Below are 14,542 nucleotides of genomic sequence, written 5' to 3' on the forward strand. Positions count from 1 at the left end.
TTTCTTTAAGCACATTCGTCTAATTCATTATAATTATTGCTATGGATAATAATGCAAAGACAAAACACAACATCAGAAAATACGACAATAATGGTGGGCTTCTTGTCGGTGGTGCTGAGTCATACGTATATGACGTGCCAGGATCTAGATCGTCCTTTTGGTTCATGGTCGTAGGTCCTACCTACATGGAACAAATGTTGATTAGGTGGATAACTATAAGCGGCTGGTAGACCAAGGCTTTTTAATTGACAGACAAACTGGGTTCCGACACGTAGCAAAACCAGCATTGTTCGTCATGAGAGAGAGAGAAGGCGGGGTGGCCACGGCCTGCTCGTCACGAGGGAAAGGGACTGTTGCTTCAAGGAAGGGCACCAAGCCATGAAAGGTTCGAATGCAAGGTTAAGCCTCCATTTGGATATTGAGCTCTTTATGCATAATAATAAATTAAGATGGTGAAATGAATTTTATAAAGTGATCTAAAATAAATTTAGATGTATTTAGATGATAAGTTAAGTGAAATCAAGAAACCAAACGAGACCTAAGTGAACCAACCACCCAAGGAGATTTGAACCAATAGCATAAGACCTTAAAAAAAAGGTAAAACAGATGATATTTTGAAATCAATATACAGTATAAACATTATATTTGAATGGAAACACCAATTATACAAAAGGTTTTATACAGACAAACTTGTGGGGTTGAACGTGGCCTAAAGTGGTCCTCCTCCATACCATTACCATTCCACCCAACACAAATATCTCCAACAACCAAGGCTATCACAAAAAGGACCTACCTACCATTATCTTCAATCTTCTTCGAGGTGGTCGAGAGAGGAGCCTATTATTTCAGGATTAACAAAAAACAAAAAGGGAAAAAGGACAAAAAAAGGGGGTTAAGATTGGTGGGCCATTCACTATTTACAGCACAAAACTTTGTCTAGAACCATGTGTACGGTAAATAAGATTGAGTAATACCATTGAATACAAAGGGGCCCACAAACCATTTACAGCAAACTGCAAATTTCACATCACCGTACACTTATCTTTTGATTTTGCTTCAGGCTTGGGGACGAAGACGAGTAAGGATTCCGGCCATTGTTTCTTGCCACCTGCCAAATGCCATTGGTTCAAGAAATCCATATATTTTCCGTGCAATCATGAGGTAATAAAATCATTGTAGAGGACTAGAAGTCACGCTCTGGTTGATTGTGGAGTATAGTCAAAGCGAACAAAAATTAAAATGAAAGATACTACGGCAGAAACATACCATTTTTATGCGAAATGATGTAAAATTTCAAAAGAAAACCTAATCTCAAATGCTCAACTGAATAAGAGAACCTAATCTCATAGAAAAGATTAACAGCAAAAGAAAATACAAGACTTTATATCAAAATGAATTTTTCTAGAACATCTTCCAAAAATATTTCCCCACTGCATTTATATGAGGTATCAGAAGAATAAGAAGTCCCATTAAACAAATTCAGGAAAATATAATCATCCACAGTAAGATTAAACAACATGAAGGTCATCACAACTTGGTTGAAAGAAGAAACTCTACCTGGGGACCGGTGATCAACCTTGAACTTCCAACACTAACGGATGGTTGCTGCACATTTTGTCGTTGTGGTTGTTGCTCAAACTCTTGTTGTTGCAGAGCAATTGCCAACTGCAGATCAGAACTGCCATAACAAAGTATAAATATTTTAACTTTTTTTTTTTTTGATCGGGACAAAGTAAAAATATTTTAACAGCAAATTCCACCAGCAAGCTATACTCAAAGGTCCTAAAGGAAAGAATAAAAAAGGCTGTCTAGAAAGTAAAGTAAAACAAGATTGATTTTCACATTTTTCTGATTATATTCAATTATTTTTTTTATAAGTATTATATTCAATTATATCACGCATTTAATTATCTCATACTGAAACAATAATTAACAAAAATATTGCACAAGTCATAAAGCCACAGACTGTGATCCAAATATGAATGGATCTTAAGTTTTATGATTTTCTTGTATCTTTTTCTCCTACATAAGTTTATTTCTTGTATACTACCTGTATACTAAGATTGCGCCTTTTAATGAAGTCTTATCACTCATCAAAAAATGAATGGATCTAGAGGTCATGGGTCTCATCTGTTTTCAAGCAAGAAATAAATAAATCAAGTATGCACCAGTAACAAAGTCAAGATAATTACTTAACATCCAAATCCGCTTGTGCAGAGCTATTGATGGTGGCAAGAAAGTCCTGACGTAATGAATTCAAATTAGTATCATGGACAGAACTGCTGTCAAGCTCACAAATCATGTAGGTCCAGAAAACAAAAATACATACAGCAGTGCTAGTCATAGCATTATGTTCATCCCAAGTGTCATTTGAACGACTTTCTACGTTAAATTCCTTAAAATTACCCGTCATGAACAAGGTATCCCCATTGACCTGAAATGAAAAGCATGGGAGGAATTATAATTAGGACATCAAAATTCAATATAACATCAAACTGTCCTAATATTAAAGACACCATTTGGTAATCATTTTGTAAGCATCTTCCCCATTTAGAATCCAGAAAGAAAACAAATCGTACATATTGGATTTCAAAAGCTTCACCAGTCTTTGCATGGCACTACGAAAAACTTACATGAAAAGATTTACAAAATACATAACTATGGCACCTTCCAACCCTGGAAAGAAGCATAGCCCTGCATTAAACCCATTTCAAGAAAAAAAGAAAGGAAAAAAAATCTACTAAAGATGAAATTACAACACATTGTGACTCTATAAAGAAAGTATTACTCAAGAATCAGCACATCAATCAGGTTTTGCCGAGGATTAAAGTAATTACTAAACGTTGAAAACTTGACAATAATTCATAATGTGGCCCACTGAGCCAGAAAAAGATCACAGAGTAAGCAGTTTACCTCGTTTAGTTTTTCCCACACCAAATCAGGCTGATTTATGTAACCTTGGTCCGTAGCTAGAAGATAAAGTTCACCATCAAGCTGCAATGAGAAGAGATTTGGGTAGCATCTAAGTTTTGATGTTCAGGAGCTGTCGAACCTAAAGCTTATAAAACTACACATGTTTTCTTTAAATTTTCACCATTAAAAAAATGCAACCAGAAGTTCAAAAGCATAATTACTGAACCCTTCTAAAAGAAGGCTCTTTACTGACCTTAAACATGGCACTGAAGTGATTATTACGGAAAAAAACACAAAGTTCACGTTCTTTAAGACCATCGCGTAAGCAGAAAAGGCTGCAAAAGCATAAAAAAGAATCATGTAGTGAACTTCGTAATATCCAACATAGCAAAACCCATGGATTAAGAAAGAAACTAGGAGTTATATGGCAAAACAGTAAATCAACATACCCATGAATGGTCAACTGACTAGCATTGTTTTTCAAAAAACTCCTGATAAGCTCACCTAAAGCCAATCAAAAGCAAAAGAGTCTTTCGTTTATATAAATTTGAGATCAAATTAACTGGACATTAATAGAAATAGACATTTCACACACATCACATATCAACTTCTTTGATACATCACTGACCTTGTTGTGGAGTGATTTCATCTTTGGACCTCGGACTGCAGTCATCTATAGTGCTTTTGTCAGCTTGTTTCGCAAGAACCATCTCACCTTCATACACAGGCTCCCGGTCCTCAAGAACTGCATTTCTTGATTCCAATATACATTCCTCTCCTTCATATATGGGCTCACTGCCATCAACACTTGAATTCAAAACTTGGGCAGCATCAATGTGCTGAATTCTGCCAATAGGTAAACCTGAATTGGCACTTGGTGAAGATAGGAGTGATAATTCTTCTGTGCAACCACCACCTAGTTTATCTGCAGAGGCATGAACATTGGTTGTAAAAGTGGATTGCTTCCTAACTTCACGCCCTCTAGATATACCCATATCACTCTCATTGAAAGATGCAGTTTCTCTTCCAGGAGAAAGGGAAGCAGTTCCACTTTGGAGCATCGTGTCAACACCATTATTCTCGAACACATCAATGTGGAGGGTACTTTCTTCAGATTCCACAAAAGCTGACCGATCAAGGCGGACTCCCACATCAGTCTTTAAGGATGAAGTAGCTGCTTGCCTTGTATTATTTTGTACAGAAATAAGATCATTGCCATTGCTTCTGGCATTGCAGTCATCAAATGCAGACGGTTCCAGTTTAGGGAAATTGTTGTCTTCAACACCAACACACTTCTCCAATTCATCTACAGGCATAACATCCTTGAGGTGCACACTTTCATATGACCTGACAGTTTGAGTCCCTCCATTAATATTGTCTAGAAGACTATCACCCACTGAAGTTGGCATTTCAGCCTCAGTCTGCTTCAATGCTCTCAAAATCTCTGCTTCTTCTTCAAGGTCTCCTTTTCTCGCTTTCTGGTGATCAGTGACCGGACATGGAGAATCATCAAAAGATGTAGCTTTTGAAAGGCATGGAGAAGGAACTCCTAAAGTTGCAGTTGTTGCAGCAGCAAAATCAACGCAATCTTCTTCAAGGTTGATCTTAGATATTGCCTCCATATTGTGCGTTTCAAGGGCTACAAGCTCTCCTGTGAGCGCATTGTAGGACTTTGACCCAATAGCAATAGCAGTATCACTATCCTGAAAAATATGGAAGCTTTTTTTGGATCAGGTTGGTTTGAGGAGTGAGATGAGAATTTTTAGTTTTAGATGAAAGTTTAAAATATTATTTTTAAATATTATTATTGTTTTGGGATTTGAAAAAGTTGAATTGGGATTTGAAAAAGTTGAATTGTTTATTATATTTTGCGTGGGAGTTTGGGAAAGTTGTAATGATGAGATGGGATGAGAAATACCTAACTAGCAAAAGGAAAAAGATCTAGGAGATCTTGAAAAGTATAAATAGAAAAGGCAGACCATTCTCGGCCGCTATCCAATGACACAGGGTTTTGAGAAAGAATGTCTTGAGGTCTAACATCAACTTCTCATAATCTTTGAAACTGAGTTCATTTCTCTCTTTCTCCAAATACACATTGTTTTTTACAATTAACAATACCACTTCCATTGAAAAAGAGCTAGGGACGAAACCCAAGTACACTGGGGGTATACATAGGAGAAACACCTACTTTAAGGTTGGGGAAATCACCACATGAGCATGGTGAGTTCAGGTTCCACACAATGCAGATTGATGACTACCAAACTGTTCTTTTCAACATGTTAGGAGATCCACCATTGGACAAAGGACCCAATCTATTCTGATAGAAAGCAAAAGATAATGTTCACAAAGACCATTAAACACCAGGGACTGATGAAATCTATGAGAACCACTAGATAGATTTTCTCTTGTATATGTCTTGTGTAGTTGGGCTTTGTGTGATACCCTGTACTGAGTACTGACTGATGTGTGTAGGTGGTGTATGGGATCCCACATTGCTTAGGATGGAGAAGTTCTTGCTCCTCATAATGGTTCCAATGAGGCTCCAATTGTGCCATTGATTAGTCTTTTTGAAGTAGTAGCTCAGGCTTTCCCTTGGGGCATTACACTATTGTCTTTTGAGTTCTTCAATAAACTTCTCAATTACTTATGAGAGAGAGTGAGAGAGAGAGAGAGAACCAATAGATAGATGACAACAGAAAACATTAAGGTAAAGCATGACCATCCAAATTCTTGATAAGAGCACAAAAAATGACCAATGAGAGGTTTGCAAGTTAAATATTCTGTAGAAGGACAAACTAGATATATAGGGCATGCAAAATTGTAGAATCCTATTGCAAATCATCAAACCCATTGAGTAGAAGAAACATCAGTATTTTTTTTTTTTTTTTTTTATAAGGGTAGAATAAACATCAGTATTATTCCATCATAAGAGCAACCCGAACTAGTCTCTGTAGAAACCATGCTAAATAGTATGAAATAGTATGTATGAAGCCAGAAAGGTGCAAACCTGTGGATCAACTATCCAGCCATGATATAGTGGAATATCCAGTAGATCAAAAATGGCACACTCCGGAGTAAACTCAAAATCATCTATTCTGCAGGTATCACAAAACCTATGGTCAAGACTGTAAGGAAAAAAAAAAAACAAAATGATCTACAAAAGAATAAAAAGCTTCAAACCTCCTAAATTTTATGTTCACATCAATGCCAGTTGCAAGTCGAGGAAGCAGATCGATTGCATCAGCAATGTTCTGTTGTTGATTTTCAACATAGCCTGCATCCTTATTCTGCAACATTGAAGAAAAACAGTTCATTTAGGTACACCAGCAAATCGCGGGCTTATTAGTGACAAAGAGATAGAGATCTTACATTGAAATTACTGTTGGAATCAATTAATCTTTCCGCAACTAATGAAAGCAATTTTTCCTGTGATACTTCCACAGTGTCCGGACTCAAATTCAAGTTATTCCTTAGCAAAAGAACATTACCTGCAGCAACCCTGAGAGTAAACCACCTACTTGGCGGTAAACACTAACAAGAAAGACCCAAGAAGATAAGCGCAACAATTAAGTACAGGAGGTTTTTAAATTACATGAAAAAATAATATCATTTGGACAAGCATCACGTGGAAAAGATTATTCCCAATCAACTTTGCATAAAAACAAAACAGAACCGTTGACTAACACTAGCAAATTATTTCAAATCCAAGTAGGGGGACATATGGAGTGGGGCTATGGAAGTATATACGAAAAGGTTGGTGCTCTTTTGCTAGTAATATCCGGTTGCGTTTGGGGGATGGTAGTAGGATCAGCTTTTGGCAAGATGTGTGGTTGGGAGACACGGCATTGAAGGATGCTTATCCCATAATTTTCAGAATTGCACGGGAAAAAGAAGCTATGGTGGCTGACTTGCGGGTTATTAACCAAGGTTCATAGGAGTGGAACATCAACCTTACTCGGGATGCACATGATTGAGAAGTGACTGAGCTGGTGGGATTTCTGAACATGCTGTACAATATTTCTATTGCTGCCACTATGGAAGATATGATGGAATGGCGTCCTTCTAGGAAAGGGAAATTTTCGGTATGCTCTTTTTATGACTCCATTACTATGCAACAAAGGCACAATTTCCCTTGGAAGAACATATGGAGGACTAAAGCACCTACAAAGGCTGCATTTTTAGTGTGGACGGAGGCTCTAGGGAAGATTATGACCATTGATAATCTTAGAAGACGTGGCCTTATTATTATGGATTGGTGCTGTTTGTGCGGAAAAAGTGGGGAAACGGTGGACCATCTACTTTTACATTGCGAGTTTGCTCGTGATATTTGGACCTATTTTCTCAGTAGAATGGGTATAGCATGGGTGATGCCGGGTAGGGTGGTCGAATTGTTAGCAAGCTGGAGAGGGATCACAGGGACACCACAGATTGTAGCAGTATGGAAGATGGTACCTATATGTATTCTATGGTGTATTTGGAACGAACGTAATGAGAGACTTTTTGAGGATCATGAACGCTCCTTGGAAGAGTTTAGGAGTTTTTTCTGGAAGACCTTGTTTGTGTGGGTCATTGCTCTTGATCTGAATGGTCTTCGTTTTCATAATTTCCTTGTAACTGTTTCTAGTTTCTAACTAGGTGTATTCACATGTATACTTCTAGTGTACCTGGGCTATGCCTTCCTCTATATCAATAAAATATTTTATTACTTATCAAAAAAAAAAATTATTTCAAATCCAAATTCAGACTGAAACAGTATTAGGTGATAATGGAGAAAATCACATTTTGAATTTTCGCCTCAACATTTTGACAGAAAATTATACAATTATGGAATTTCGTTGGCCCTTGTACAGTTTCCAAGAAACCAAAAAAATTTAAAAAAAGGGGGAGGAAGGGGGAAGGAAAGTTGTAGAAAGTTTAGAGCTCAAAGGGTTCTATCAGTTCTATCAATTCAGATTTCTCAAATGGTAAAATAGATGTTTCAACTCCAAGTCTGCTCCTATTACTCCCTCAGATAAATAAATAAATTGGGAAAAGGAAAATGAGCAAAACGGAGTGGTGAAAGAAGCAAAGAAGCTAAATATTGAAAACTGAAGATCTTTAATAATAATTTTATTGAATATAAAAAGAGCAGTTTAACTTCAATGAACATTACTTCCACCAATTTTTTTCCTGAAATAAAAATTATAAAACTATTAATGATTAATACCTTAGAGGATGCTAATGAGATGATAGAATTACACAGAATTCAGATAACTATGAGACCAAACATACATAAAAATAAATAAACTATCACCAAGAGATTCAATTTCATTTATTTTGCCAATTTTTCCCATCAAACTTACAGATTACCGGAGAAGGAAAATAGTAGAAATGAGAGTCACAGAGAGAAGAAAAAGCCAATAGGGTTTTTCAATTATAACCGCAAATAAATAAATATAGGGAATTTGAGAAGTAATCATTCCCAAATTACCAGAACATCCAAAAGAAGGAAATTACAGACTGGCCCTCTGTTTTGTTCACTTGAACGAGTTAAAGGAGAAAGAGTTAAACCTAAAAATCTATTATTCCCAATGCAAAAACCTCACCTCTTTTTTTTTTTTTTTTGATAAGTAATAAACTTTATTGATCAAATGCAACTAGACAAAGCCCATGTATACAGGTATTATACAAAAGAGACACCTAATTACACTCTAGCAAGCTGAAAAGAAAGTAAAAACTCATGAACACTCACCTCTTTTTTATATATATAAGTAAGAAAGACACTTTTATTCATCAAATAAAATAGGCGAAGCCCACGTACACAGGAAGTATACAAAAGAAACACCTAATTACATTCTAGAAACAGAAAACAAAAACAAAAATTCACTAGCAGACCCTCCATTAAGCACAATGGGGGAAAACCATTGAAGTAAAGAATACACAACAAATTTCCAGATTTCCTCTACAGTACGCTCCTTATTATTAAAGCACTGCTCGTTCCTTTCCCACCCAATACACCACATAAGACACAAAGGAACCATCTTCCACGCAGCAGCCACTTGAGGACAACTATGAAGCCCATTCCAACACGCAAGTAAATCCACTACTTTCAAAGGCATTACCCAAGCCAGCCTAGCTCTACAAAAAACGTCATCCCACAAAGCCTTAGCCACCTCACAGTGTAGAAGTAAATGATCCACTAATTCACCATGTTTCTTACACATGAAACACCACTCCATAACAACCAAGCCACACTTCCTCAAATTATCAATCGTCAAAATTTTCCCAATTGATATTGTCCATAAAAAAAAAAAAAAAAAAAAAAAAAAAAAAAAAAAGTGACTTTGGACGGGCAAGTGAGACCTCCAAATACGCTTCCAAGGAAAATAAGTGCAATGCTGAACAGTCAACACTTTATAATATGACCAAACCGAAAACTTTTTACTCCCCGTATGCTTCCATAACATTATGTCCCTCTCATTACCTCCAATACCCAGAGAATACAGGAAGCTGAAAAAATCCGCATCCTCACCAAGTTCCCAATCCTGAACAGCTCTAATAAAACAAACATCCCACTGCAACGCTCCATTAGAACAGATCAACAAATCTGAAACGGATGCATGCTGATTAGCTACCATGCGAAAAATAGCCGGGAACACTCTAAAAAGAGCATGCTCACCACACCAAACATCAAACGGATCCTTGAATCCTCTCCAACAACAAAATTAACATGTTTAACAAAATCCTCCCACCCCTTCCTAATGAATTTCCAAAGGCTCACACCATAAGTCCCCCTAACCTCCTTAGAACACCAACCCCCCAATCACTCATAATTTCCAATCAATAACCCCCCTCACAACAATTCCTCTTCCAATTGATACCTCCACAACCACTTCCCCAACAAAGACTTATTAAAACTACTCAAACTTTCATCTCTTATTAATCCTTTTCACTGATTTAAAAAAAAAAAAAACCTACTCAACTTTCGAACCCCCAAACCTCCTTTGCAATAAGAAAGCAAACTCTATTTCAGCTCACAAGTTAAAATTTATTCTTCTCTCCCACTCCACCCCACAAAAATGCACAAAATAACTTCTCAACCAGGTTTGCCACCCCTACAGGCAATGGGAATGAAGAAAGATAATAAGTCGGAAGGTTGGAAATAGTACTTTTGATAAGAGTAATTCTACCACATTTAGACCAATCTTTTCTCAATCTTTTCAACCACCCCGTCCCACATATTCTTAGCCTTGAAGGACGCCCCCAACGGAAGACACCTCACCTCTAACAATACCTAATACAACTAATGGACTAACGTACGGTAATTTTTAACTTTCCTGGAAAGCGGAACATCTAACAGAAGACTCAATATTTCGGTCCTCTTCTGTTAATTTAGATTCCGTTTAGATGTTGGAACGTACTGAGATCAATTCAGTTCGGTTTATTTTTTTTTTTTTTTACAAGTAATATAAATAGTTCAATCTAATTTTAAACTGAGTCTAACATTCAAACACTTGACTCCCAAATCATTAAACATCACTCAACTCAAAATCTCTTTATACATGGAACGCACAACCTTTTTCAACTCAACACTTCTTTACACGCGGGACCCATAACCTTTTTCAACTTCTCATAAATATATCTAAACTCATTTTAACATCAAAACATATCTAAACTGATCTTAGGTGGGCCCCACAAAACTCATTTCACAATCTTAACTCACAACTATTCATAAGAACTCAACTCAGCTCAACATCAAAACGGGACCTTAATTTACTTAGTAACCTAATGGACAATAAAGAAGAAAAATGAAGAATCACTATTGAGTGTGTGGGAGCGAGAAAGAATAGAAACCCTAAAAAAACCCTAATATCACGATCTTTACTAGGAAAGTGAATCAAGGTATGATAATTATAAAGATAAATCTTGATCTTGGCGCAAAATATTCAACAAGAATCCGTCTTCATCCTGGGAAGCAGAACATCCAACAGAAGTCCCGAAATCTCAGTCCTCTTCCTCTAGGTTCATTACTGAGCAACGACGTGGACAATAAAGAAGAAAAATGAATCATCAACTTGTGTGCGGAAGCGAGGGAATAGAAACCCTAAAACTAAAAAACAGACCTAATAGCACGATCTTTACTTGGAAAGTGGATCAAGGCATGATAATTAAAATGATAGATCTTGATTCTTGGCGCAGAATATTCAACAAGAAACCATCAAGTATGAAATTAATTGAGTATCCAATCAATCATCTCCTTTCACGTTTAGTCGACAAGAAGTTGTAGGAAAGCGGGAGGAAAATCTACATCTAAATTTTCCAATTCAGACAATACCTAACTACCCCTAGCGCATACCATTCCAATACGATTGCCACGAAATTCTCGACTTCCTCTAAAATCAAACCAAACATTCTTTCTCCAGTTCCACAGAACCAAACCAGCCAAGGAAATAAAAAGTAGAAAATACTCAGAAAAAAACTAGAGGGGAGCGAGACAGATGAAAGTACAAATGGCAAGAAGAGGGCAGGGGCCATTGTCGTTTTGGAGGACAATAGGGGTGGTGCGTCCCAAGAATTGAATGAACTTGGTCTTGTGCACGCACTCCTTCACTTGCTGTTCCTGCCGCTGCTGTGGTTCTTCGGAGGAAGGCGAAGGCGAAGGCGAAGGCGAAGGCGAAGGCGACGCCATTTCCGCCAGAGATTTTAGCGACGGAGTGCTCACGCACTCGGGGTTTCTAACTTCCCGTTTTGTAGACTAGACAGACGCAAAAGAATTGGTCTACACGGAGAAAGAGAGGAGGTAAGCACTAAGTAGGAACGGTATAAAAGGAAAATGATAAGACTCTACGGTGCCGTTGGGACGGTGTGCTGAGATAAAATTATTGTGATAAAAATTAAAAATTAAATAAAATATTATTATAATATTATTATTTTAAAATTTAAAAAAATTAAATTATTTATTATATTTTATGTGAAAATTTATAAAAGTTATAATTATAAGATTAAATATTTCTTATATCCAAGCTGAGTTAAAACTTAAATATGCCCAACTCACTCATATATATATATATATATATATATATTTAATGATTAAAGAAGTGATTATTAGTAAATTGATATTAATATTTTATCTTTTTTTAATGATTAATGATGTTTAAAAAAAATAAAAAAAAAACTTATTTACATTAGTGTATATATTTATTGTGTACATTTGATATACATCTTAGTATTGTCCATATCAAAAGGGGCAGTGCTAAACCTTCTGATTGTAGGTTCGACAATGAATCCCGATAAGTGTAGTTTTCTTTTTTTTTTTTTTCTTTTTTTTAGTCTCCTTAAATATTAAAAAAGCCACAAAATAATTAAAAATACTTTTTTATTCGTTAAGTTATTAAAAAAAAAAAAAAAAAAGCATTCGATATCCATTGTCGGTGACTTTAATATTTTCCTTGTCCAAATGCTTTTAACGGTTATTATCGCGATAATAAAATTAAAGTTTGTAATATTTAATTTTTTTTTCAAGTCAAGTTATATATTTATTGTCAAAATGTTAATCGTGAGGTTTATGATTCTTTTGAACACTTATAATATCTTATATTATTTGTAAATGGTATTAAAATAGTTTGTGAATAGTAGATAAATAGTTTGAGTTAAAATGTTTTATTAAATTTTAAAAAATAAGAGAGAGAAAAGATAAATACTAATGTCATAAACTTAACAAATGTTTGAATATTAATTTTGAATATTAATTTTGTTTTAAAATTTGAAAAATTTATATTATTTTTTATATTTTGTTTTGAAGTTTAGCAAAATTGTAATTATTAGATAATAATTATATAAAATAATTAAAAAATATTTGTATTTGAATATTATTTAAAAATAAAATACCTGAAAATATCTTATTAAACAAACAAGACCTTAATTATGTTGAGTAGATGCTGATAAATACATATTGGGTAATGAGTAATGCTATTATATCCTGCAATTTATACTACTCACTTTATCCTATTAATATGATAATGATACCACTCATTTAGTCTTATTGACATGACACCACGTGGCTTACTAACAAAATTAAAAACACAAACATAAAAAAGTTGAGGAAATGTACGGTTTTAGTTTATCTCTTTTTGTGTTTTCAAGCGTCATATATACATTTTTTAAATTTTGTAATGAGTAACGTGGAACTACTTTGTGGTGTCACGTCGATAGACAAAATGAGTTATATAAACTAAGAGGCATGGTAGCATTAGTCATTCGCCAATATTTATTTATATTGAATGATACGTATTTTTTTTTTAAGGTAAAACAAACTTAATTTATTCATAATGAAATATTATAACTTTGACTTGAGACATACATAATACAAGTTAATTACTTCTTTTAAGACTCTTTAATACGTAAATTTTTTTGTGATTGACATGATCTAGTCTATTGCTATAATTTTTTATAGACAAACCGTCTAAGAGACATCATTCTGTCTTAAGACAAATTTAACAAACCCCGCATTATGTCTTAATATAAAATTAAACAACCTCACACTCTTGTCTAAGACGAAGTAGATGACACAGTCTATAAATAAAAATCTAATAGACTATGTGTTTTTTTTAGCTTAAAACGAATGAAATAACAGAAAATGTAAAATATACATGGAAAATAGCGAATTATAGTTTGAAAAGCTGTAGATCATTTTAAACTTTAGAGAAAATAAAAAATGTAAATACTGAGATTATGGTGACATGTGAGGGACACGCGCTATACTAAAAGTATGACGGAATGTCAAGTTTGAAGAAATCGATAATTCTAATCCTAGAAAACACACAAGAGACATAAAAATGAATACTTTTATGATTACAAGGTATGAACATATTAATAATTATTATGATTGGTCATCCACCAAAGATTGTCCATTGTTATCACGTCTCCAAGAGTTATTCACAAAAGGTGCATGGGGCCGGGGCATCATGGGTTGGACGTGTTCCCATTTCTCTAATCTTGCATTTCCTCCGTTTTAATAGCCAAATGTCAATATAGAAATATTCTAAAATTCTTTATCAAATTTTAGGCTAATAAAGGTAAAATTGAAAGTGTGAGAAATAAACATAGAATAATATTCATATGCTCTCTCATTTTACCTCATCATTTTGATCACTTATATATTTATTTATTTTTTACTTACTGATTAAGGAAGTGATTATTAGAATATTACTGATAAACACATGAAATGAGTTCAATAGTAGTTATTGGACATTTAATGCTGCATGAACAATTCGTTCAGGCAATTATAAACGTTGTAGAGTTAATTTATGCGTCAATCCCTTTTCTATTTTAATATCGAACTTCAAGAAATCCAAATTTTACTTGAATAAGGATGAGATTTTTTTAAATTCAGTCCCGTCCATTCATGGGCAATGTGACAATATGTTCGATACTTCCATCCATGGGCTGGACATTGGGTAAAGAATACTTGAGAAATGGATTACATAAAGTATCTTCAGGAGCTTTGGGAATATTCATGGGAATATTCAAGTATTCAACCATTCCCATGAGAAAAAGTAGACATCAGGGTAATCAGGCTCAAAGCCGTTTAAGCTGAAAGGCCCAAAGTAATTAAACCCCTTTTACTTTCACAATATCTGGCCCCCACCCC

General features: G+C 35.0%; 1 protein-coding gene across 1 annotated transcript; it reads right to left on the minus strand.

Annotated features, from left to right (window-relative positions):
• Nucleotides 1-626: 626 nt before the first annotated feature.
• On the minus strand, nucleotides 627-11,657 carry LOC121237528 (ubiquitin carboxyl-terminal hydrolase MINDY-1-like). The gene is given in 13 exon segments (XM_041134297.1): nucleotides 627-1,067; nucleotides 1,070-1,108; nucleotides 1,558-1,678; nucleotides 2,193-2,242; nucleotides 2,330-2,434; nucleotides 2,914-2,994; nucleotides 3,167-3,248; nucleotides 3,363-3,417; nucleotides 3,542-4,616; nucleotides 5,921-6,008; nucleotides 6,094-6,200; nucleotides 6,283-6,401; nucleotides 11,401-11,657. Coding segments are annotated over 13 exon segments (2,148 nt in total). The 5' UTR covers nucleotides 11,582-11,657; the 3' UTR covers nucleotides 627-1,022.
• Between the last annotated feature and the right edge of the window lie 2,885 nt (nucleotides 11,658-14,542).

Source organism: Juglans microcarpa x Juglans regia, chromosome 6S (assembly GCF_004785595.1).
Source record: "Juglans microcarpa x Juglans regia isolate MS1-56 chromosome 6S, Jm3101_v1.0, whole genome shotgun sequence".
Classification (NCBI taxonomy): Eukaryota; Viridiplantae; Streptophyta; class Magnoliopsida; order Fagales; family Juglandaceae; genus Juglans; species Juglans microcarpa x Juglans regia.